The 25,059-nt window shown below is 37.7% G+C and overlaps 1 protein-coding gene across 2 annotated transcripts in view; it reads right to left on the bottom strand.

Moving 5' to 3' along the window:
- Nucleotides 1-15,811, bottom strand: part of chrna6 (cholinergic receptor, nicotinic, alpha 6) — a 32,902-nt gene extending 17,091 nt beyond the window's left edge. Inside the window, exon 1 of one of the 2 annotated variants that reach the window (XM_077570754.1) lies at nt 15,603-15,811. In XM_077570754.1, coding sequence (XP_077426880.1) covers nt 15,603-15,660 — 58 coding nt within the window. In that variant the 5' untranslated portion in view covers nt 15,661-15,811. The remainder of the gene's footprint in view (nt 1-15,602) is intronic. The other variant, XM_077570756.1, reaches the window with a different exon arrangement.
- Between the last annotated feature and the right edge of the window lie 9,248 nt (nt 15,812-25,059).

Here is a 25,059-nt window from a genome sequence, read left to right as displayed (position 1 = left end):
TAGTTATCACACTTACATGTGTCGGTGTGTGTTTTCCCATCTCAGGGGGCGGCCATTTTGTCACTTGACATCACAGTTGCTCAGGTCTCAGGTAACAACCAATCACAGCTCAGCTTCAAAAATCAGGTCAGCTGTGATTGGTTATTGACTGAGCCCTGAGCAACACTGATGTCATCTTCAGTCAACAGCAAGTGGCAAAATGGATGGGAAAAAAATGGCTAGATTTTGCCTCATAACTCATATTCCGCAAATGTAATATTAATCAGAATGTTAATAATTGGGAGAAGCTTCATCAAGCAACAAAACAATGATCGAAAACAAACTGCCAACACAACATAGAAACTTCATCAGGGGGGAAAGTGGAAGGTCTTAGACTGGGCAAGTCAATCACGGGACCTTGACCCAATCGAGCATGCATTTTACCTCCTGAAGAGGAGACTGAAGGGAGAAACCCCCAGAAACAAAAAAATAACTGAAAGAGGCTGCAATAAAGGCCTCGAATAGCATTTCAAATGAAGAATGCAACCGTATGGTGAAATCAATAGGTACCAGGCTTGATGCATTTATTGCAAATAAGGGTTATAACACCAAACATTAAATGTTATTCAAGTAATAATGTCCGTTCTAATTGGCTATATATGCTGTGTCTGAAAACATAAGTCTCAAACTCTAGGCCCCGTCCAGACAGAAGCAAAGCCAGCTTCGTTCCTCAAACAAATCTTGTCTACACAAACATTTCAAGACGTGCGAGTGTCCAAAAGAAGACGCGGAGGACGTTTAACGGCTGTAATGTATATGCCAAGTCTGGAGTGGCGCTGTAGCGCAGCCACAGGGAGTTAACGGAAAGCGTAGAAGATGAATCAACGAAGAAGACGGACATTTTTTTTCTTCAATCTACAGAACAAACATGGCTTTGCATGTATCAAAACAACATGAAAAAGACGAACACAGGAGAAGTGACAATGGCGGGTAATTCGAGTACAACACCGCTTATTGAACGTGGGAATACAGAGGCAAAATATTTTGCTGCAAAAGCATAAGCAAGCTAAGGAGGCTGCACAAAACGACTACAACACGGCTATCTGCCATTGTTGTTGACAGACAACAGTCACGCGAGAATTGGAGTGTACGTCATCAATCTGCGACAATGCGCCATCATCGAGCTGCAACCATTACGTCATCACTGGAGGAGTATCCTGAATATGGAGTCCAGACGGACACGTATGGGGCGCATTTTGAAATCTTTCCACTCTGGAGCCCGGTTTCAAAAATGATCGGTTTCAAGCTCTGAAACAGCGCCATCATTTGGACGAACGGCCTGAATGGTGAGAAACTTGTGAAGATACATTGAAACTGGCTTTCGTGTGCACGGGGCCTTAGTTTTTTTTTCCTCCTCCAACATACCTGATTCAAATGACCAGCTCATCAGCAAACTCTGCAGTAGCCTCATAATGATCCAGATCATTTGCATCAGGTGTGTTGGAAGACTTGAGCATCCAAAACATGCAGGACTGCGGCCCTCGAGGAATGGCATTTGAGACCTGTGCACTACAGTAACCTACAAACATTCAGTTAATTTAACATTATTATTTTTTTAAGTATAATGTGAGTATCTGGGTGAAAAATACAAATCACAGCGAGAACGTGCAAAACCCATGTCTCGTCGTTTATGTTATGTTCTCAGTTTTCATTCAGTTTTTTTATGTTGTCATCTGCTTTTATTTTTAGTAGAGGAGTCAGTCGATTAAATGCAATGCTTTATCAACTGCACCAGCTGAACATGATGCATAACAATTTGCAACAAATGATGATAATTTCATACAATGACTACACTGGTTGCAATTACAAATAAACAAGTGCTAACCTACTAGTACTTCTACACACAAGTCCACAAATCAAGTATTCTTTTCACACGCACATGGTGACTCTCTAAATTGCCAACTAATTTGAAACTCACAGCAAACGCTGACAAGTTGTTTCTTTTCCTTTTTGGACATTTTATGGTCACTTTTTGGACATTTTTTATATATATATATATATATATATATATATAGAGAGAGAGAGAGAGAAAGAGAGAGAGAGCGAGAGCGAGAGCGAGAGCGAGAGCGAGAGAGAGCGAGAGACCCTGGATTGACTGGCAACCAGTTCAGGGTGTACCCCACCCAGTGCCCGAAGCCAGCTGGGATAGGCTCCAGCGCCCCCGCGACCCTTGTGAGGACAAGTGGTTAAGAAAATGGATGGATGGATAAATATATATATATAGAGAGAGAGAGAGAGAGAGAGAGAGAGAGAGAGATATTTTTACTTTTGTCATCCTTTTCTGACAACATAAAAATATGGACTCTAACCTTTTTTTCCTGAATATTTAATTATTCTTTTTTTTTTCATCTAAAACATTAATTAATTTGAAAATTATTTTGTCTTTAGAAATACAAATAAATATCTAAAAAAAAAAAATACTAATTTCTTCTCCTTTTTCTTCTTTTTTTTAGAGAGATCCACCACAGAGAGCCACAGGAGAGGGACTAAAGAGCCACATTTGGCTCCAGAGCCGCAGGTTGCAGACCCCTGGACTAGAGTTAGGTCTTTGTCCTCACCACCACCACTCCCTTCTTTCCTGAGTTGAATTTTCCTCCCATGTATGCTGTGATCTTTTGGTTGAAATACCAGCTTTTATTTGATTGATTGATTGATTTTTATTCTTTTATACCCCTGTTGAAACACGCAAAGGAACCAAGTTCCTTTTGTTTGAAACCTGTGAATTGTTCCTTTTTTGCCTCCTTGGCACACACTGGAAGCCTGAACCTCACAACTGTGAAGCAGACATGTTTACCAAGATGCCACATGCTGCCCAAACAAAAACTCAAATATGAATTTAGCTTAAATCACACATGCATATTTTTATTTCAAAAACAGTGTGATTGTGTGGGCTATTGATGAGGTGGCGCCTACTGGTATCTCCTCACGATGTTGGTTCTATTATATGGTGGCAATATACAGTAAAATGTCAGGAGGAAATTACAATCAAGATCCGTGGTCTTTACGTTGACCTTTTACCCTGACCTGAATCACATGACTGCAGCGAGTCTCACAGCCTCCATGTATTCCAATTTAGCTCTGAATCCAATTGAAAGCCACCAACTAGTCTTCTAAGCCAGAACCCCCAACAGTTTTATGTTACAATATCTCAGCAATTGTGAACAATCTCAGAGACACAAAGTTCTTTCATTTTGTAAGACCACTGTGATTTCTCTCTCATAGTCTGACAATTTGTCAGCCGCGAGGGTCCAGCATGGATCGCTACACAGTTTTTATTATAATTTAACTTCATTAAGTACCTATCTTTATCTATTTTCTGTTCACAATTATGCCCGTGTAAGGAGAGAGACCATTTGTAAACAATTTAGTTTTATCCTTTTAAGTTTAAGATCATTAGCACTTGGACTGTAACATTTGAAATATCACAATCAATATTGTTACAAAGGATTAAAGCGTTGCAGGAAGATCCTCACTTTTCTTTCATCTGTGCCATATCATAGACTAAAATAATATAAAGCTGCCATTACTACTACTAACAATGATAATAATAATTAATCAAAATGATTGGTATGTGCAATAGAAAACATTATTGTTGCTGCTGTGTTGAAATGCACTCTGTAGTAACATAAACTACATTCCCAATGAGGACCATCGTCTTTAGAATCATAGCTTTGAATTTGGTTCTTTAGATGATGAAGCAAAACATCTCACCCCAAATATAAACCAGGTATCAAATGAACAAGTAGAATGTTTCCCCACACAGTTTGTTGTCTTTAAACAAGTGAGTCATAAAAGCGACCAAATCTGTTGTTTGCTTATACACATCTCCCCACTCTTCCTCCTACAACCCCTTTGCGCAGTGAAACCACAATAAATAAATAAGGGGGGAAAACTCACTGTCTTTCCCTTCCTACTAATATCTTGATCCTGTATACATCAGCAAGGAGGTAACAAAGGATGCAGAATGAGAGGTGCCTTAGTGAGAATCCAAGAAAAAAAAAAGAAAGTAAGACTTGAAAAGATATGAAATGGTGTGAAATAGAGGTCTACTATTTCAGAAAACATGAAAACGAATTGCTTCTAAAAGACCCACGCAATTCCAATGAAATTGGCTCAGAACCTCCTTTAACATGTACTTTAACTTTTATGTGACTAAAGTTTGAAAGTTTGATGTAGTGTATATGTTATACAAAACTATCAGTTTACACTCATGTTCTGTAAATGTTTCCTTTGTGTGCTCTTGTTCCTTGTAAAATTCTCATCAGCCCCACCTTCAGGTTGTGAACAGGGCTGAGTCTTCTTAGTTAAACGGCTTGAAGTCAGAGATCAACAAGATTATACTTCAGCTTTTCAGTTATCTGTACCTTACTTGAGTGGGAATAAAGAAGAAAAATATTTTGCTGCAAAAGCATAAGCAAGCTAAGGAGGCTGCGCAAAACGACTACGACACGGCTATCCGCCATTGTTGTTGACAGACTGACGGTTCGCGTGCAGTCACGCGAGAATTGGAGCATACGTCATCAATCTGCGACAATTCGAACCGCGACCATTACGTCATCATTGGAGGAGTATCCTGCTTATGGTGTCCAGACGGATGCGTACGGGGCACGTTTTGAAATCTTTCTGCTCTGAAGCCCGGTTTCAAAAGTGATCGGTTTCAAGCTCTGAAACCACGCTATCGTGTGGACAAACGGCCTAAACGGTAAGAAACTTGCTTTCGTGTGGACGGGGCCTAAATACACATAGCAAGGAGACAACGAGAGACACCTGGACAAGACACACGTGGCTTGGGGAACTGATTGGGTAACACCAGGGACCTGGATAACAAGCACAGGAGGACATGATAAACCTTGACGAGACATTGACAAAGGGAGACACACAAGGAAAACATGACCCATAAACAAAACCAAAACACAGACCATGACACCCTTCTTCTTCTCGGTACCATCACTATAAAAGCTAAAAGTAAAAAAAGCAAAAGTTCAAAAAAGCAAAAGTTACATTAAAATGTTATGTAAACAGGTGAACTGTTTTAGATAAAAATGTAAGTAGTGTCATACATAAAGTTGATAGGAGATTGAGCTAATAGAATAAGACAGAAGGTGTACGCCGGGTAATTACATAAAGACTTGTTGTTGATGTTGATGTTAAACTGAACCGCTGCGGCGCTTCATTTAGTCAAATTACAAAGAGAGAACTGACTAAAGCAGCTCTTTGATCACTCCCCACACAACTGCACGCATTCGACACGGTTTGCATTTCACATTGAGAACCATTCCATACTTCATTCTGACAGAAAATGAGATGCAAGCTCTGCCTGCTTGCATCTTAAGAGAGGCAATTTCACAATCACCATCGCTCACCGTGTTGTTAATTATTAGTCTCTAGAATGTGGCCAATCAAACTGAAAGGCTCTATGCATAGCACAGCTGCATCAAGGGGGGGAAAAAAGTGTCCTATCCTAGTTTTGTACTTGTTGGGAATTTTGTTAATTTCTCCACGCTGGGTGTTCGGGCATACCGAGGTCCTTTGACATGCACCTCATGGAAACTACAGGTCATTGGATTCAAAGGTGAATTTGAACAAATAAAACATACAATAGTTAAGGCAAAAGATATAATGCTGTTGTCAACATTTTTTTCTTCTTTTTTTTTTTTAAAGGAAGCCAGTTACTTTTGAGCCATTGGCGGTTAACCGGTATTTTAAGTGCATGTTGAGTTATTTGGTGGATTGGTATCATCAATACCACTTTACTGTTCATAAAAAAATAAAACAGTCATTATATAAAAAAATTAATGTCCCGTTCATACAAATTAGTCATATTAAGTAATATAAGTAATATTAACCTACAGTAAATGAAGTAATTTCCAATGTATTTTTGTTTTTCATTATAAAATAAAATAATCATTATAAAATAAAATAAAAACTCCTTTGCTTATGGGATGAGGGGATTTTCACAGCCCAGCCCCGAAATCCCCCCCGAAATTTTTTTTTGCTCATCTCTTGTATATGGTTGACTGATCTGTATTTGCATGTTCCTTTCGAGTTTACACTTCCTGATTGTTTCTACCACTTTTAAACAGTCAGATTCCCAAATGACAGTGTGACAGCTGAAGCATAGTGTTGACCGCGGTTGTCGGAATGTCATGACAGCTGATAAAAGAGCTATAGTCCAATTATTATACCTCCATTCTCAATGCGGTTTTGCTTTTAATTGAAAGCGTTTAACTTATTATTGTATGATATTATTGGCAACTGTTTTTATATACAGAGTCTCCATTGGAGCTAATTCTCTCAGTGGTTCCTAATCAAATGTCAAGTGAATGTCACTGTTAAAAGACTGTGACTTTATGATAAGATATACGCCTACAAATCTATAAATACATCTTTACAATACAACAACTGCGTAAAAATAGCCAATTTCCTCTACTGCCTGAATAATGGGGCTAGTAGTTACGTTTGCTCCGCCCTCTTTGTGATATTATCTGGTACATCTCAAAATGCCAGCAGGGCTTACATTGGAATTAGTTGAAAGCATCTGTGATGACCTGAATGTTTACTGAATAAACACACATGGCATACAATCTGATTTTTTTTTTTGTCTATTGCAAAACACAATTACAACAGGAAATAAGGCAGATTATGTTAAAATACTACAGAGAGGAGAATAGATGTCCTGAAGTGCAAAGGATGTTCAATTGATGTCCTAAAATGCACAATATGAATTATTCAACATAATGTGCCGAAGCTGTCAAAACTTGGAGCACAAGTTTCTTGAAGTGTAGATCTCATGAGGGATATTTAACGCAGCCAAGCATTGACGATTGGAGGTCAACTTGGATCGTGAGAAGAAAAATGGCTTCGGATGGGTGTCGTTCAGGAGGATGATGGGAAGGGAACAGGAGGAAAAGGAAGCCAGGGAGGAGAGACACGCACTGATGGAGGAGATGCGTCCTTGCTGTGTGAAAGCCTTTTAGGCTTCGTTCTCTCTTGAGCGTACTGAGGCTTTTAAATAAGAGAGAGAAAGTTGAATTACTGTAAATGCATTGAATGTGGCAACTTTCAATCTTTAAGATAAATGCAATGTGAGTGATAACGACTTTACCGGTGGGATAGGATGACACTGTGTCAAGCAGGGCTACAATAATATATTTAGAGTGGCTAAAGAAAGGCTCACAGTTAAAGTCTTCTCAGCCATCTCTTACAAACTCGCAAATTCACTTTTTTTATGCTTTCGCCTGGAGCAGATGAAAAATAAATTGTACAAATTTTCTTTGTGGAACGCTCATGCCAAAGGTGGGTTTTTCATCCAGCTTTTTTATTGTAATTAATCTCAGGACTTCAATAGTTAACTCACGATTAACCGCAAATTTTATATCTGCTCTAAATGTACAACAAAATGTACAATATTTTTTCCCCTAAGTGTTCATACTCTTGTTAACATAAAAGTGGGGAAAATGTTAAACTAATGGAAATATGGCTGCATCTTTTAGTCATTGATACAATAATTTCATAATATTTCATAAAATTTAGTTAAAATGAAAAAGATGTACTGTACTGTGAGTGTGATTATTGATTTGTGTGGAGGTCATTTTTATGCCACTAGATGGCATAGTTGCATTTGTAAAACCTTGGTGACAGCTCAGTGCATTTTTATTTTCATATTAAGAGCTATATAATCTTTAACACAAAGTAACTAGTGAAATTCTGCAACTTGATCCTAACCTCGCCAGCCAGATTGATAATTGTGATTCACTCGAAGGAGTTCTTCACATTACCAATCTGGTACTTCACTAGGCAGACCCGTACTTCGAGCCAATTGGACGATGCGGCAAATTTGCAAATTTGTTTTGACCAATTAAGGCAACGGATGAAAATCTTGTCTTCCGTCTTGTCTTAGAGAGGCGGGGGCGGGCAAAGCACGAACATCTTTGCCAGATAAAAATGCACGAAACGCCTCTTGCTGTTCAAATTCAACAAGGAAACGGTGAGTAATTCTGCAAGAACATAATTAATTGCAGCATCCATTCATCTGTTAGGTTTGTTTGTTTCCCCCCCCCCGCCATCGGCGCTTATTGGTTTCGTCTCACCCTAAACAACGCCTGATTGGTCCGACCTAAAAAAGATTGGTTGCAAACGTATCGGTGGGAGAGGTACAAGATGTATTCTCTGGAGTTTGTGAACTCACAAATACCGCTAGAATTCATCTGGCTGGCAAGGTTAACTTGATCCCAGTCTCCACAAATATATGCATTATCATTACATTTATTACTGCTGAATTTTGCCATGGACGTGTCTGCTGTACTAGGACTGGAATGGGCTCTTTGCAAAAATCCACTTCTTCCTGAACTTGATACCACACCTGACCTCAGTAACCACGACGACAATGGCCAGACACACCTGGATTAATCAGTTTGTCCAATTATGAAAGACAGGAAATGAAGGTGTGGTATTGAGTTCAGGTAGGGGATTTGTGCAAAGAGCCTATTCCCCCAGTACTGGCTTTCCAAGTAAGGGGCGGTCATTAATTTCGCATTAAAAAAATTGTGCCGTTAAAGGAACTTTAAAATTAACTCGAAATTAACACGCTAATTTTGACACCCCTATTTTATTTTTTTTAATAATTCACTGTTCTGCAAATGATTAGCTTGCTTAGCGCAAAAAAAAGTGTAAATGAGAGCAGCACAAAGGTCATATTGTTCTTTGTGGAGGGTTAGGAGGTGTATTTGACCTTAAAACAGGGGTGCTGCAAAGGTTTTCCTTCGTGGGCCGCATATAGAAATAGATACATCACAAGTTTACATAAGCGTGTTGCACGGTGAGACATATGCCCATAAAGTCCAAAATACTGTAGGAATTGTTTTGATATTTTCAGAGGTTGAAGTTGAAATGAGTAGAGGTGTGAGTGCAAATTCTGGTGACGATTCATAGCATTTTTCTGTCAATAAGTGACGTTTAACTTTTGTACATTTGCAGTTGTGTTCAAAGGCTTACATACACCGAGGGTATGTAAACTTTTAAGCACAACTGTAGTTGCAAGGGCCACTATTTTTTTTTCTACTCTAACTCATTACACACAGTAAAATCAATCAAGCGAACAATTACACACTGTTTATATAAGTAGTCGTTTTGAAAAACAGCTTCATCAAGGCATTCTGTTCAAGGTAAAGGCAAATATTTTGGGGTGGCCTGCGGACCTCTTTCTCCCTGGAATAGATCTGCCCTTCCACTGATCAGTAGCCGAATCCCATCTCAGCATTCAGAACCAAAACAAGATAAAGCTGTTGTAAATTGACCATACTTGAAGACCATTAATGTGATATGTTCACAAATCAGATCTTAAAACAAAGCAGAGAGAGCATTTTTTTTTTCCTTTTTAAATGAATTATCTTTATTCTCCACAGTGTTGTGAAGAAAAAATTGTTTCCTGTTTTAGCTGTAAATTTGTCTCTGCAGCTGTAGATTTGGTAATCCCCATAACTCACATCGCCCCAGTTTTTTGTTGTTTTTTTAAAGGAATTATGGACCACGTCAAAAGTTATTTTTAGGATATGCCACAGGCCGCAAAAAAATGGATAGTGGGCCACAAAAGGCCCCTGGGCTGTAGTTTGGATAGCCAATGCATTTTAGGGTGATAAAGTAGCATTGGGTTGGAAAATGTCATAGAATCCAAATTAAACGTTGGAAAAAAAGGCAGATAATAATGACAGCTGTTTATGAGGTCTTTTCAACACATTTGTCTGTGAGTCACTTGTTTCGCAATGCCCCTTCTGTTCTGTGTTCTGCTCTATAAATGTTCTGGTGATATAATCCATGTGAGCGCACAGATACACACGCACACGCCATACCATTGTTGTGTTGCACAGTTCACTGACTGGCTCGTCAGTCATGCATTTAAATAGTGTAGACTAGAGAAAAAAAGGCCTCGTCTGCATGTATTAAAACTAAAGTGAACTTGAAATGACAAATTTGAAGAGCCACTTTTTGGAACTTTTGTACTGGAGGTATATTATATTTAAAATCAAATATCAAATATAATTTCATTTTACTAGCATGCCCTGAGAGAGTATCCTGACAAATGTAATTCCCAATCTGTTGAATGAGAGTGTGAAATGTTGTCTGTGATTCAGTGGCGACCAATCCAGGGTGTAGTTTACATTTTGTCCAAAACTGTCTTCTTTTTCACTGACCAGTGTAAACAGTATGGAAAATGGATGAATGGATCACATACTGGCAGAGTAGAAATGAGAGTTGACTTGATGGCTCTAACATAGCATTTATTCTGTTGTGCGTTCTTTAAATGCGGAAGACTAAATGGCAAGCATGTTTTGGCAATGTTCACAATTAAAGATCGACCAAGCACTTCCTAGCTGGCTTTAAAATCAAAAGACAAAACCACCACACTAGTGTTAATTTTAAATGTAGTCTCAGTTTCAATCACACTTGTTAGTTCTTTATCATAGTTAGTCAACCTCATCCCATTTTTATTTAGTCCATTTTTAGTCAACTATAAATCTAAATTATTTTGGTCTTTATTTTAGTCCAAGAAAACATGTTATTCATCTAGTTTAGTCAACAAAAACGGTCAACGTTTTGGCTAGTTTTAGTCATGACTATAATTTTACCACTATATATTTTTTTACATTAACAGGTGGCTACTATATTAAAAAAAAAAGTGTCTAATATGTCTTCACGCTATGAGCAAGTAAATTAGCCAGCATTAGTTAGCGGTCGGATTAATTATTTATGGAACATCATAGCTGTTGGATTAATGTTACATTATAACTAGAATTTACTTATTTTTTGTTTTTTTACCTTTCACTGTGAAATCCCCTCCTGTCTGTCCCATGTGTTTGTGCATACTGCACTTGCTAACTGCATATTTGAAAGGGTGGCAGGAGGGTTGAGGACCCAAATGCAGGGAGCAAAAGCCGCCAGGCAAGGATGCAGTTAAAAAAAGGATTTAATTAAGAAAAAGGCAAACAAGGTACTTGGCGAAGATAACAAAATCAACAATATCCAAAAACACAAGTCAAAGCAACAAACCAAACAGGAACACTGCAAAGCAAGGAAATGATGACGACAGGACATGGCATGGGTGTGACAGCGACAATTACTGAATGAAAGCAGGTAACTAAATACACACAGTAATGAGACAATGAGAGACACCTGCACAAGACACACGTGGCTTGGGGAACTGATTAGGTAACACCAGGGACCGGATGACAAGCACAGGAGGGCATGATAAAACTTGACGAGACATTGACAAAGGGAGACACACTAGGAAAACATGACCAATAAAACAAACCAAAACACAGACCATGACAAAGGGGTAGTATCACATGCAGGCTTGGGGAGTAACGGAATACATGTACCGCTGTTACGAAATCAGATTACAAAAAAAATGTAACTGTATTCCATTACAGAGAAAAAAACATGTAATCAGATTACAGGTACATTTATTAAAAATGGTGATTACTTTGATGGATTATTTCTACATTGGGAGACAGAGCGTCAGAGTGATAGAAAGTGCGCGAGTGGGACAGTTGCTACATGTCGAGGAGGTGGGAACGAATAAACTGACTAGTCGTGTCTTCCACACACGGGCAGTTTGAAAAAGCTTCATGGACGGGAGGAGGAAATGGCGACCGATTTTCACTGGAATTTACTCGGAGCGAAAGTTTGAGCTGAGAGTCCAGCAGCATGCTACGCGCTGTAGCTTCTGGCTAGCTAGCCCGCTAGCCTACAACCATAATGTGAATTACACCTTCCAAACAAATCTTTTTTTCCACCAATTCACTATTTAAACATCATTTACAACATATACACGTTAACATATCTATCTATCTATCTATCTATCTATCTATCTATCTATCTATCTATCTATCTATCTATCTATCTATCTATCTATCTATCAGTGACAGTTCGAAAACAGCATATGGACATCAATCAATCAATCAATCAAATTAACCAATCTATAGCCTACATGCTTTTTAATTACACAAGGATTTTTGCTATTTGTAGGCTGCCCGGGTCCCTATCACCTGAATTGCAAGGGCACATTGTATAGAATATATATTGTGGTGATATTTATTTTTATTTTGTGTTCATGAGCATGCTCGGTGTTGGAGTAATCCAAAAGTAATCAAGTTACATTACTTTAATATTATTGTACTTGGATTACATTACTAACTACATTTTTTAGCAGGTAACTTGTAACTGTAACAGAATACATTTTAAAAGTAACCGTCCCAACCCTGATCACATGATAGTGCCACGGTGACAGATTAGCAGAGACAAGATTTTACAAAATCATATAATTTTCATCTCGTTTTTGTTCATGAACTAAAATGTCCATAGATTTTAGTCCAGTTTTTATTAAGTGAAGTAAATGTTTTTCTCGTTTTCATTAGTTCACGAAAATGCATACTGATTTAATCCCAGTTATTTTTTTTAAATTAGGGTTTTAGTCTAGTCTAGTCTAGTCTAGTTTCGTTTTAGTCCGGTGAAAAATGTGCATTGACGAAATTATTTTTGTTTAGTTTTTGTTGACGAAATTAACGCTACACCTCACTGCTGTTATTGAGGGAGATTTCTCTCTGTATGTTCTGAACTTTTGTTTCAATGACAGCGTTTTATAAGAAGAAACCGCCAATGTCGAAATTTGGTCAATCTTATATTTTTTCACAAATCTTAACTATAGTGTTGGTCATTGTGGGTAAATCATTTTGACACACAATTCATCAATCTTACAGTTAATTGATGGAATTTTTATGCTCATTTCTAGTCACCGCAGACAATACCCACGGGTGCAGATGGCACTAGGGACGGGGGGGACGGGTCCCCCTCAGTTTCATAAAAAACGCGATCCGTCCCCTCCACTTTTGAAGGGTTTGCTTGATACGTGTACGCCTGCAAGCACAAGTTTTTCTGCCTTCATACTAAGCGCAGTTTGTCCCCCGGTGTGGTTGATATTCTCCCAGGCTATAGGTGGCAGTGGAGAGCGTCTATGGTGTGTGTGTGTGTGTGTGTGTGTGTGTGTGTGTGTGTGCGTGTGTGTGTGCGTGTGTGTGTGTGTGTGTGTGTGTGTCTGTGTGTGTGTGTGTGTGTGTGTGCGTGTGTGTATGTGTGGCAACCCCCATTTTTCTTGGAAATTCTTATTGGAAGCTGATACCTTTTTATGTTAAAAAAATAAAAATAGAATAAAAAACGTTTTGCATTACTTTTATAATAATTTTCACTATTTGTGGGCCAGCCCAGTCCCCACACTCCTTAAAAAAATATTTGAAAAATAAGGCCAATTTCTATTTTTGCTGTACACATTAAAAGCTAAATATGAGACAAGAGACCAAGACTTCAACTTGAATTTCCTAAATTTGGAAGATAGCACCTTTTTGTTTGAACCCGCCACATGAGCAAAAGTATAGGAACATGTGACAAACGTGTGTTTTTTTTGTCCAATTGGGTCCTATTACACTAACATAGCACTTAATGTCTACTCACATAATTGATTTGTATTTCGCTGATGTGCTGGAGATGTAGCCTACATACCATGAAACTCAAGAGATGTATATAATTGGACAACAAGCAATTGCGAAACTGAATGAAGAGCCACTGCGCAAACACTAACCAGTACTTCATATACAAAAGCAAGACAACTAAGAAGGTCAAGCTTGAATTTGCTAAAAAATACAGACACGCTTTTTAAAAAAAAAAAAAAAGGTAAAAAGTTTTATTGACTGACAGGAGACAATGAGTTGCCTTTACCATGGAAATGGAAAGGCAAAAATCTTGCGAAATAAACAATGTGTTTTTGATCCAAAACATACACTTAGTAGAATCAGGAGAGGGAATATCATGGCTGGTTCTAGGTTGGGCTCATGAATCATCATTAATGAAAACATGATGGACGCAGCAAAATGAAATCACAAGTCTACAGAACATATTTTCTATCAGTTAAAAGAAATATACAATCAAAATCCTACAGTATGCAGCAGGATAACGACCCAAAACAACAAATGATTTTACCAGGTTAAAGCACTTTACGTTTCAAACATGTCAGCTGACTTAAGCAGAGAGGCACAGTACAGCCTACATTGCTCGTAAACAACTGCATCTGCAAAAAGTATTTCTTTGGATTGTAGCTTCTTCTTTTCTTTTCTTTTTTGCTTTTTTTAAATTCTCGTAGCCAACTACATTTTGTCAGTCAGGTTCTATTTAAGTGAATACTTGATTGAGCATGTCTGGAGGAAATCAAGGCTTGGGTGTAGTCAAGTCAGTAGTAAAAAATAATTCAGCTTTCCCAACAATGTGATTAGCCACAGTTAGGTCATGATTTAACAAAAGGGACAAGTAATTCTTCACATGCGCCCCGGTAGATTTTGAAGAGGCTTTTTTTCCCCCTTAAGAAATAAAATCAAAGTGTTGTAATGGAAGTCTATCCTACAATGTGATGTTGATGGACAAAAAATGGAATAAAGTGTTATGTGTAGAGGCTGTTTAACCATAAAAAGTCCTTGTGCCACATGGCATAGATGAGATACTTGATAACATGTCAATAATGCCCTTGCATCCAAATGTTTGCATTAATGCTTTGAAATGCCACCACATAATTACCCTCTTCATGTTCCACAGAATAGTTCCATATCAGATGCACTGTCAGCCTCGGTAAAGGACACAGGTAAATAAAGCCGATAAAAGCTCCCCTCTCAATTTTTACTCACTTCACTTCTACAATTCAACCACAAGAGACTGCTGTTTTTCAAAACCCTCCATATTTTATTTATGCACGGGCATAATCATGGATTCATTGATTGTCAAGAATGAGGTTGACGTAATTGAGGCTATGACCCACGACCGCCAGAGGGGCATTTGATTTACTCTCAACTAGTTTATGGTGTAATGAAAGAGTCACAAGATCCAATAAAAACATATTTTTAAAACTGTAATTAATTTTCTATAGTGCTTGTCTTCTCGAGGGTGGCAAATGGGCTGGAGCATCTCCCTTCTCCAAAGGTGGCTACAAAAACCCACAGAAGCATGGGGAGAACATACAAGACAAGATTTGAACCCAGAACCTCCTGACCGTGAGGCAGATGGGCTAACCACAAATCCACTAAGCTGCCTTAAACACGCACCTTCAATACATAAATTCCAAAACAAGAGAAGAAGGTCAACTTGGAACACCCCGCCCACTCCCAACTACCGTCCCTCATTAGTTGCAAAGAGGGAATTAGATCCTGTAATCTGGATATGGTTTCCTGAAATCACGACACACGACTCCAAAACAACATTTGCATTCATCAAAATTCATTTTCTTTCTGTGCATTTCATTTTGACGGCCTAGTTAACATCAATTATAATCCTCTCTCTCCAAAAAGAATCATGTGTGTGATGGTCTACAGCTTGGAAATCAGTAATTGGCTACTCATACATGCACTAGACTTTACTTTAGTGGACTATAGAAACCTTCTTCCTGACTTCTCGCAACTTACAGAAAAGTCATGCTGTGTAGTCATCTCTAGGTTACTAATGCACTGGGACAAGTGGCAAATGCGACTTACCTTGTGTCACCAAACCTCCCAGGAGCAGCAGCCAAGTCCATCTTACAGCGTGATGCATCTCTCATCTGACTTTTTTGTCTTTTTACGCCGCTGCCCTTCACCGTTCTGAAGGAATTGGTTGAGTTGAATGTGGTTTGAGAAGTGGCGTTGTGCTTGCGTCTCTCATCCAGGAGCGTCAGTGTGGATTTGCCGGGTCCCTCCTTACTGATCTAAACTTGACTGAGCTCGTCCCGCCTCCTCCTCCTCCTCCTCCTCGCGTCTGCTGCATCCATACGACTCGCTCCATGCACGCACACACATTCAAGAAAGAAAAACCTTAATATTAACCCAGTGGAATCATAGCATTATATTAACAATACTAATAATTGAATAGTTTACAAAAGGTTAAATCTGTATGGGAAAATTCAATGCACTTCAAATTGATTTTGTCGCATTCATTAGATAAAAGCGGGTCGATATAATGCTGTCAAAGTTTAAGTGTGAACAGATTAATCAAATTTTTAATTTGGACCGCAGATGATCCTAGTTTGACAGCGGATGGGTATACGTTAAATAAATAAATAGAACTACATGCATTAAATGTTTGTGTATCATAATATTTGTTCATTTCGAAATATTGGGATAATTTTTCCCCCGTTTAAATTATGCAATGGGTTAACTGATTAGAAAAAGAGGTAGATGAATGTGTGAAGTGGATCAAAAAATGTTGAAGACGTCCTCATTACATTCAATTAAAAGAATTAACATAACAGGTGCTCTTCAAATTTGGCGGGAATTTTTTTTGATGAAAAGCCTTTTTAATTAATTGATTAATAATGATTAACCAAAATGCTAAGACCTAATTAATCTGATTTTAAAAAAAGAATCATGTGACAGCTCTAACATATATACAGTGGTACCTCGGAGTTTGAACATAATTCGTTCCTGCAAAGTGTTCAAAGTCCGAATTGTTCAACCTCCGAACCATTTTTCCCCATAAAAAATCATGTAAATGCAATTAATCCGGTCCCAAGCTCCAAAAACAGAAAATTCTTATTTTAATTTGTATTTATGTTTTTTACATTTACACGTTGTACAGTATTTAAACAATAAAAAAAAATATCCTACCTTTTTTGTAGTAGTGTGATGGCATCAGTGGATGATAAATGCTATGTTAATGCTAGCTTTAGTTAAGTGCTGAGTTTGTGTATTTTACATTGGGCATATTGTTAGACTACTAAGTGGTCCTTGCGTGTGTTGTTTAATGTCAGGCACATTGTTGAACAGCTAAGGGGGACCAGTATTTACAGAAGTAGTCACGGGTAGTTACAACGGCACGATAATCTTCTTTCTAATTCCACTGTAGTTCGTAGCACTGTATGTTCTTATTTGCTGCCACTGGCACTGTTGTCTTTCTTTGGGCCCATGGCGAAAAAAATTGTCGTGGAAAAATCAAAATGCACTTGCGAGTATGGAGCACCTCCGGGAGTATTCACGATCTGGCTGGAAATGAGCAGTGCATCGTCTCAACTACCGCAACGTGAGCAGCCGGCATTGCTTGGCTTCACTCGGCTTCACTCGGCTACCCGTTTTCAAGGTACGTTCGCCTTAGCTTGCTTTGCTTGGGTGTTCAAACTCCGAAAATGAGTTCAAACTCCAAGGCATATATATATTTATATATATATATATATATATATATATATACAGCGATTGGCTGGCAACCAGTTCAGGGTGTGACCCGCCTACTGCCTGAAACCAGCTGAGATAGGCTCCAGCGCCCCCCGTGACCTTTGTGAGGACAAGCGGTTAAGAAAATGGATGGAGGGATGGATGTATATATATATATATATATATATATATATATATATATATATATATATATATATATACATATATATATATATATAAATGTATATATATTTATATATATATATATTGCAACAAAATTAAATAGATCATCTTAAGAGAACTAGATTAGAAAGTCTGTCTAAATCAAACTGACATTTTTTCCTCGATATTGATTGATATGTTTTTTTTTTGTTTTGTTTTTAAATAACACTATTATTGTAAGTCCAGAGTTCCTAATTTGATTTGCAAAGGTGTACAGATGCACTGTGTCTTTGGTGTGTTTTGTAGCATAAATTGGTCTTGTCAGGACGATTTATTTTCTTACTCGTTTGTAGCATTTTATTAGTCTTTTTTATTGTCAATATATTTTCCCTACTTGTTTGTAGCGCTTAATGTTTATTAGTCTTGTTTTTTTGGTGTGGTTTAATATGTTTTCCCTATTAATCTGCATTTGTCCCATATGCTAGAACCAATGTCTTCAAACATCATGCTGCATCATAATTTAAGTCAAAGCCAAAAAAGTGCACCACAGAATTAAAGATTCAGCAAAGGCAGTTTTGCACAAACTGCTGCACTGGGAGCAAAGTTTCAGTTACGCATTGCTGTCAAGCTTTCATGTTATCTCCCCAGTTGACTCTTTGATTCCCCTCTCTCCAGATCTGGCTGATTAAGTTTAATTTAGGCTTGCAATTTGCCATGCAAGGTCATCAGGTTCGCTCACTCAGGTTGAAATGCCTCCAATAACTGGTTAGAAAATAGTTGGCAAAAATCCACACAAAAAAACTACATTGGTTTGGGGGTTTTTACTCAAAAATTAATGTTTGGACTACAGTCTCTAACGTCCTTAATTAATGTCTGACTTTATGATATACATGTTAAACATACGGAGCTTTCAAAACAAAACTATATCGGAGTCCTAATTTTAGACTGATGAGTGGTTGAATGGCTTTACATTATGTTTTTGGGGTCCCCTTTGGTTGAATTTGGAGGCCTGGACAACCCACGGCTCTTTGGCCAGTTTAATGTGACTCTCAAAGTCGTTTTGACCTTAGTGACCTTAGTTGGGCACAGTGCACAGTCGTCAAACCCCATTTATTGTGTATGTGGTGAGGGGCAGGTAGCACAGAATAGAATGTTTTTAAAGGTGGGGTACACCCTGAAATAGTTGCCAGACAATCGCAGGGCACACACAGATGAACAACCATTCACACTCACAATCACACCTAGGGACAATTCAGAGTGTTCAATTAACCTACCATGCATATTTTTCAGAATGTGAGAGGAAACCGGAGTACCCGGAGAAAACCCACGCTGGCACGGGAAGAACAAACTCCACACAGGAAGGCTGGAGCCCGGAATCAAACCCGCAGCCTCTGAACAGGGAGGTGGATGTGCTAAACAGTCAGCACTGTTAGTCTATTTAATTTTTTTGTTTGTTTGTTTTTTATTCGGTTAATTTTAATTAGTTTTTAGAGCAGGTTTGTTTAGCAGTTTTTATTTTTTTCAAAAACACTTCATATTAGTTTGTTTTTTATTAGTTTTAGTTTCAGTATTGTTTTTATTTATATATATATATATATATATATATATATATATATATATATATATATATATACAGTATATCACTGGCATCGGGCCGAAACGTTGCATCTCCAAAATAGTCACTTTTCAGGAGACCCCAGAAATGGTATGTTTGTTCCACCATTAACATTGCATCCTTAAAGAGAATAAGCCATTTTCAAAACTTTACTTTGGTAAATAGTTTTTATTTATTTATTTTTTCAAATTAACACCTACACGAGTGGAGTGGCCAATTGTATAGATTTTTGAAAAATGATAATTTTACCAAATTGTGACTTAGGAGGTTTTGGCCCAACGCCAGCGCTATGGAGTATTTGTGGAATGCAAGATTTGTAATAAAATAAAATTAGTCGATTCCCAAATGACTGTTTGACCTTCCTTCTTCTGTACAGTCATACAACAATATTCAAATATTTTAAAATACATCCTGAAAGCTCATGCAGGAAAATCATTTACAAAAATGAAAACGATTGACATTTTTACTATAATTAGGATATACTGTAGGTAGTTTTAGTGTTATAAATGAAAAATGTAGTTTGATATTGTTTGTTTTAAAGCGCTCTTGTTTATATTGTAGTTCATTAACGAAAATGTTTTTCAGTTTTCAATTGAATCACAATAATATCAATCATCAACCAATTTCCTCACTTCCAGTTTGTGCAATCTGTCAGTGTTATTCCCGCGCACAAGCATAACAAACGGCATATAAAACGAAATGAATAAAAGTCATAATGAAAAGACATAAATGTGTTTTTGCTGTCGCTGGTGATGCCGTCGGACGGACTTGGGTGCGACGCGTCATCACATGCTTCCCTTTGCCCGTCTTATTAGTGAAGATGCTTCAAGGAAGAACTAGGTGAGAAGCAATGTTTCTGCCAGGACTGTTTAGTGTGACGCACCGTAGCCTGCCCCTCCGCTCTGCCCCGAGACATGTTTAATTCATGTTTCTTTTTTGTAAAGGCTGGCTGCACACACTCCAAAAGCCATTAAGATCACCATTTTTTTCACTCCCTAGTGTGACACTAACTCTTCAGTTCCTCTCATCCAACGGTCTCTCTTTGCCATTCATTAAATATCTCTCTTTTTTTTGTATTTTATACGTCTTTCATCCTATACTTTCTGACATCCTTCCTTCTCATTTCACCTCACGTGAAGAGGCTTTCTCCCCTTTGCACCTGCTCCCGTTCATCCGACGTACACTAGTGCCATCTTTCTTCCTCAAGTGAAACATAACACATAACAATATCAGCTCCCTCGCTAGAACTTTTAGACTCTCCTGAATTATTCACGCACACATATCTGCAGCACATTCCTGACCCTAAGATAAGTGCTTTTATTCTCAATCCCACGTAATAAAATCTGAATGTCCTTTTTTTACACTCCTTGGTCGGATGGTCTTTCTGAGGTGGGTAGTAGAACATGGACGATCAGTAGATTCTAGGCCATTCTACAAAAGATGGAGGTGGTCACGATAGGGTGGAGGACCCAAATGCAGGGAAGCAGGAGAACCACGGCAGGGATGCATGTAATACTGAACACAATTTATTTAACAAAAACACGAACGCGGGAACTGTGTAAAACTCTAAATAAACAAAACCAACAACGTTATGAAAGACCAAAAATCAAACAACAAAACACAAGTGGTGACAGCGACAATGATCCAACAAAGACTGAACAAAACCAGGAAACTAAACACAAGCCAACTGACGAGACAACGAGAGACACCTGGACAAGACATAAAAGGCTGGGGGAGGTGATTGGATGACACAAGGGAACAGGATGACGAGTACAGGTGCAAACAAAACCTAACAAGCAAGACAGGACACAAAGCCAAAACAAACTAAGCATGATAGACACAAATCATAACAGATACACTGTAGATCCACTGCATGCTGAGTCTAGAAAATCATATCTACTAACCTTCGCTGTACGCTTCATTCTATTACTGTCTGCCCTTTACAATGTGATTCAAAGGAAATATATACCATGCTCGTTTGATACATTGCAGTTGATTAAATGTGACACCGTATGAAATAATAATGCCAAAGAATCATTATGGTTGCCAATGAATTGCCATTCCTTTGAAAAAAAAAAGAGAAACTTTTTATTTGACAACAAAGGGGATTTTTTTTTTATATCATGTATTAAGAGGAAGACAGCCAGCTGCATTGTGGGGTTTATTTTTACAGTGCACTATTGTGCACATGGGCTGAATTTAATACAACATACTCATCTTTAACGTAAAATCTTTTTCATGATCATACTGCAGTAAATCCAAGTCAGAACAGCATGTTTACACTTTTTCAAGCCTTTCAAGGTATTGTAGATCAAATTTACCGTATTTTCGGACTATAAGTCAAACTGTTTTTTTCCCTATAGTTTGACTGCTCCTGCGAGTTCTACTCAGGTGCGACTTGTATATTAAAATTCAAATTGGCAGCCAAAATCCCTGTTCTCTAATTGTGTTGACTTTCTGTGCATTGCCAAAAAAAAAAAAGAAGGTAGTATGGCCACCGCCAAAAGAAAGTACCGGTAGAAGATGAAGAACTATAGTGTGTGACGTAACTCGAGCGTAGGTGTCAACCATAATAATGATTTCAGGCATAAACAAACACCATGGTATTCTAGTTAAAGTAAGCCATTTTAAGCTGAAAAGGACAAACTTTTCCGTAGTTAGAAGTGGAAGTTTGGAATGCTCAACACGGAACGAATGAGCGGAACTCAACGCGGGCTGCATTTGGAAATTCCCTCTGATCATTTTGTAAAATCCGTGATCATTATGGGCAGACTGCAATGAGTGCTGTGTGGACTGATAACCAGAGATGGGAAGTAACAAAGGACAAATTCTTTGTTACTTTACTTGTGTTGTACTTTCCTGAGTATTTATTTTTATGCATGATGTGCAATTGGCTAGATCAGAACAATCCGTAAATATGAGGGTAATGCGCGCCGCCACTACAGAGGATAATTTGAACTTGATAAGAAGAACGCTGCAGACTGCCAGTCAACAATATGAAAGAAGGCTCAATCATGTCAGCTAGGAGTGGACCAGCAACATGAGCGAGTGATACATAACACCGTGGACTCGACTCGTCTGCCCATTTTTGCCCATTTTTGCCCATTTTAGCCCATTTTTGCGCCATTAACTAATATCTTTCAAATTAATGTATGAGGAAACATCCGGTAAAAATACTTTTCTACTTCTACTCGTCAACTATATTTCAGAGCCTATACTTTTTTTTTTTACTTTAAATTGAGTAGCTATTTCAGTGGATACTTTTACCAAAGTTGTTTTTACACAAGTAATTGTACTTTTACTCAAGTAGAGAATGGCAGTAATTTTCCCATCTCTGCTGATAACCTGGAGTCACCTCGGTCCACATGTAAAAGAGTTTTGGATGAAACAATTTAATCATAGAACTCATTCTGATGTTTTGGCATTGCTATTTGAACAAGGCTACATGCTGAGAAAATATTGTATTTATTTTCAATTAGCCTTTTAAACTTTAATTTATCTTTAAATGACAGTAATTTTCATGGCCATCTCACGTTTACAGAAGGCACTTGTCACAAAGCAGCCTTCAGGGAGCACAATCGTTTATACCCAAAGGCCAATTCAACAAATAGCTCTGGCCAATGATCTCAGCGTAGTTTACATGTTGACTGGTAATAAAGTAATAACAACTGCATACACTAACAAAACAGCTCTGACTGACTGTGACAACAAAGTACAACTTTAATCATTTTAATAATATAAGAGCAAAATAGAAAAAAAAGCCAAATGGAAGGGGATCAGCATTATGTTCATTACTGTAATTTTAAGACACACCAACATGCAAAAAACACACACACAACCGCAATGTTAATGTTTTTTGAATAATAAAAGGCCTAATCTGGCTCTAGCCATGTGTACATTTTATTCTGCATGGTCAAATGTGTGCTTCGCACACCTGCGCCAGCAGTAGGTAGACCTACATACGGTGCCAATGATTTACAATCTGCTGCAAGTACCGTATTTTAAAACATGCAGAGTACACAGAAACACAAGCTGATTTTTATCAAATAATCTCCTCAGGGGTATTGAAGGTCATGTGGTTTGGCGCACGTAGCCAAAATGAGTTTTCTCATGCTGACGTTTGCTCCAAGAATACAAGTTGCCACATTTATTTTTGGTCCAAATAACAGTATATAAAAAAAACTACTAGCTCACCAGTTTGTCCAAGTCCCTTGTGTGGTTTAGTACGCAGGTACAGAACTGACGCACCAACACGTCATCAGCATTTTGCAGGTCTCAATGTGTGTCAAGTGAAACAAAAGTTACAGGTATAAATGATTAACTCATTCACTGTCATTGACGGCAAAAAATCATTTTAACTATTTCTATTAATTTAACATTTTTCCACTTTTGTTAACAAGTGTATAAAAACCTTTTTTTTTTTTTGTACATTTAGAACAGATATAAAATTTGTGATTAATCATGAGTTAACTAGTGAAGTCATGACGCCCCAAATTTTTTATCTTTTCTTCTTTTTTTAATTAATTCACTGTCATTGACGTCAAAAATTCATTTTAACTATTCCTATTAGTTAAAAAAAAAAAAAAACACTTTTGTTAACAAAAGTATGAAAACTTTGATTTTTTTTTATTGTACATTTAGAACCAATATAAAATTTGTGCTTAATCGTGAGTTAACTAGTGAAGTCATGCGATTAATTACAATTAAAAAAAAATAATCACCTCTTGCCTAAATTTTTAATAATCTTTTAAAAATGAATTTATGGCAGTGAATGAATTAATAAAGTTGGAATTTGGAAGGAAGGAAGTAGTGTGTGTCTCTTTCACGGTTTTGACCCACAAGCAAAAGAATTACTTAAATAAGGTGAAAACCTGTTAGTACATCATAAGTGCTGTATAAGAGCGTCCCACTCATTAAAGTCAAGAGCTTGGATAGTTTCATTATTAATACAGCTAGCAGCGAAAGGGTCAGGCATTAAAATTAGAGCAACAATCAACACAATGTGACACTCACACACGCCTTTGTTACTAATCAGTTCAGAATGCAAAATGAGACATTCTGCCTCAGCAAGTGTACATGGATGTGGTGCAGTTGATTTACTAACAGGTAACTCTTGTTTTATTTCACAGGAAAGACAAGTTGGATGTTTAGTTTTTCGTGAGTCTTGAATCTATTTGACAGTGCAGGTAGTTCTCATCATGTTTTGCCACACAAGGTGACGCACCAGAGATCACATGCTATGGGCTGCTCATAGTTGTTTATTTAATAGGACAACCTGACTCCAACCAGCAAGCTTTGCAAGCAATTTTAAAACACAAATAAAGAGACAATTTAAAACGGCACAACTCCTATATCTCAAGTGATTTTTTTTTTTTTGAATGAATCAGAAGGGTTGTGAAAATGTGGCTTTGCAGTCAAGACAAATGGAGCCAAAAACAAAAAGCATCAAGACACAGCAGGGAACATTTTATGTGGGAAGACATTCTCAATGACTGGGTACAGAGTCAAACAGGGGCTGACAGTAAAAGAGAACGAATAAGGAGGTATACAAATACAACCAGACCAATCAATTGATATAAGACCGTGTAGGTGAGAGTCAAAAATGCAGGACTGTTCAAAAGAATGAACCCATAATTGTAGTGTAGTCTTGATGAGCTTACATTGAACAAACAATCTAGACTCCAACATGTATATCAAAGTGTCCAAACCGAATCCTAATTGAAATGGTGGTCTCAGGTCTGTTATGTTTCAGGTCTGTGTTGAAAAACTGATCAGTTCAGCATGTCCATGTAAGGAAACGGCTTTACCATGAAACTGGCTCCCAAAGGAGACACAACTAAAGGTTGGTGCTATTACAGAAAAATACTTGATAATATAAACCAAAATAGTTTTACAGTGCTGTGCCCAAAAAAACTGTGAAGTAATAAAATACAAAGATCTAGATGGATGGATGGTGCCAAGAATGCAACTAAAGAATATTAAGAAAACCCAAGAAAAATAAACTGACTGAAAAAAAAAGTAGTTAGCAAAAAC

This window comes from Vanacampus margaritifer, chromosome 7 (genome assembly GCF_051991255.1).
Source record: "Vanacampus margaritifer isolate UIUO_Vmar chromosome 7, RoL_Vmar_1.0, whole genome shotgun sequence".
Classification (NCBI taxonomy): Eukaryota; Metazoa; Chordata; class Actinopteri; order Syngnathiformes; family Syngnathidae; genus Vanacampus; species Vanacampus margaritifer.
This window is presented reverse-complemented; position numbering and strand designations above follow the sequence as displayed.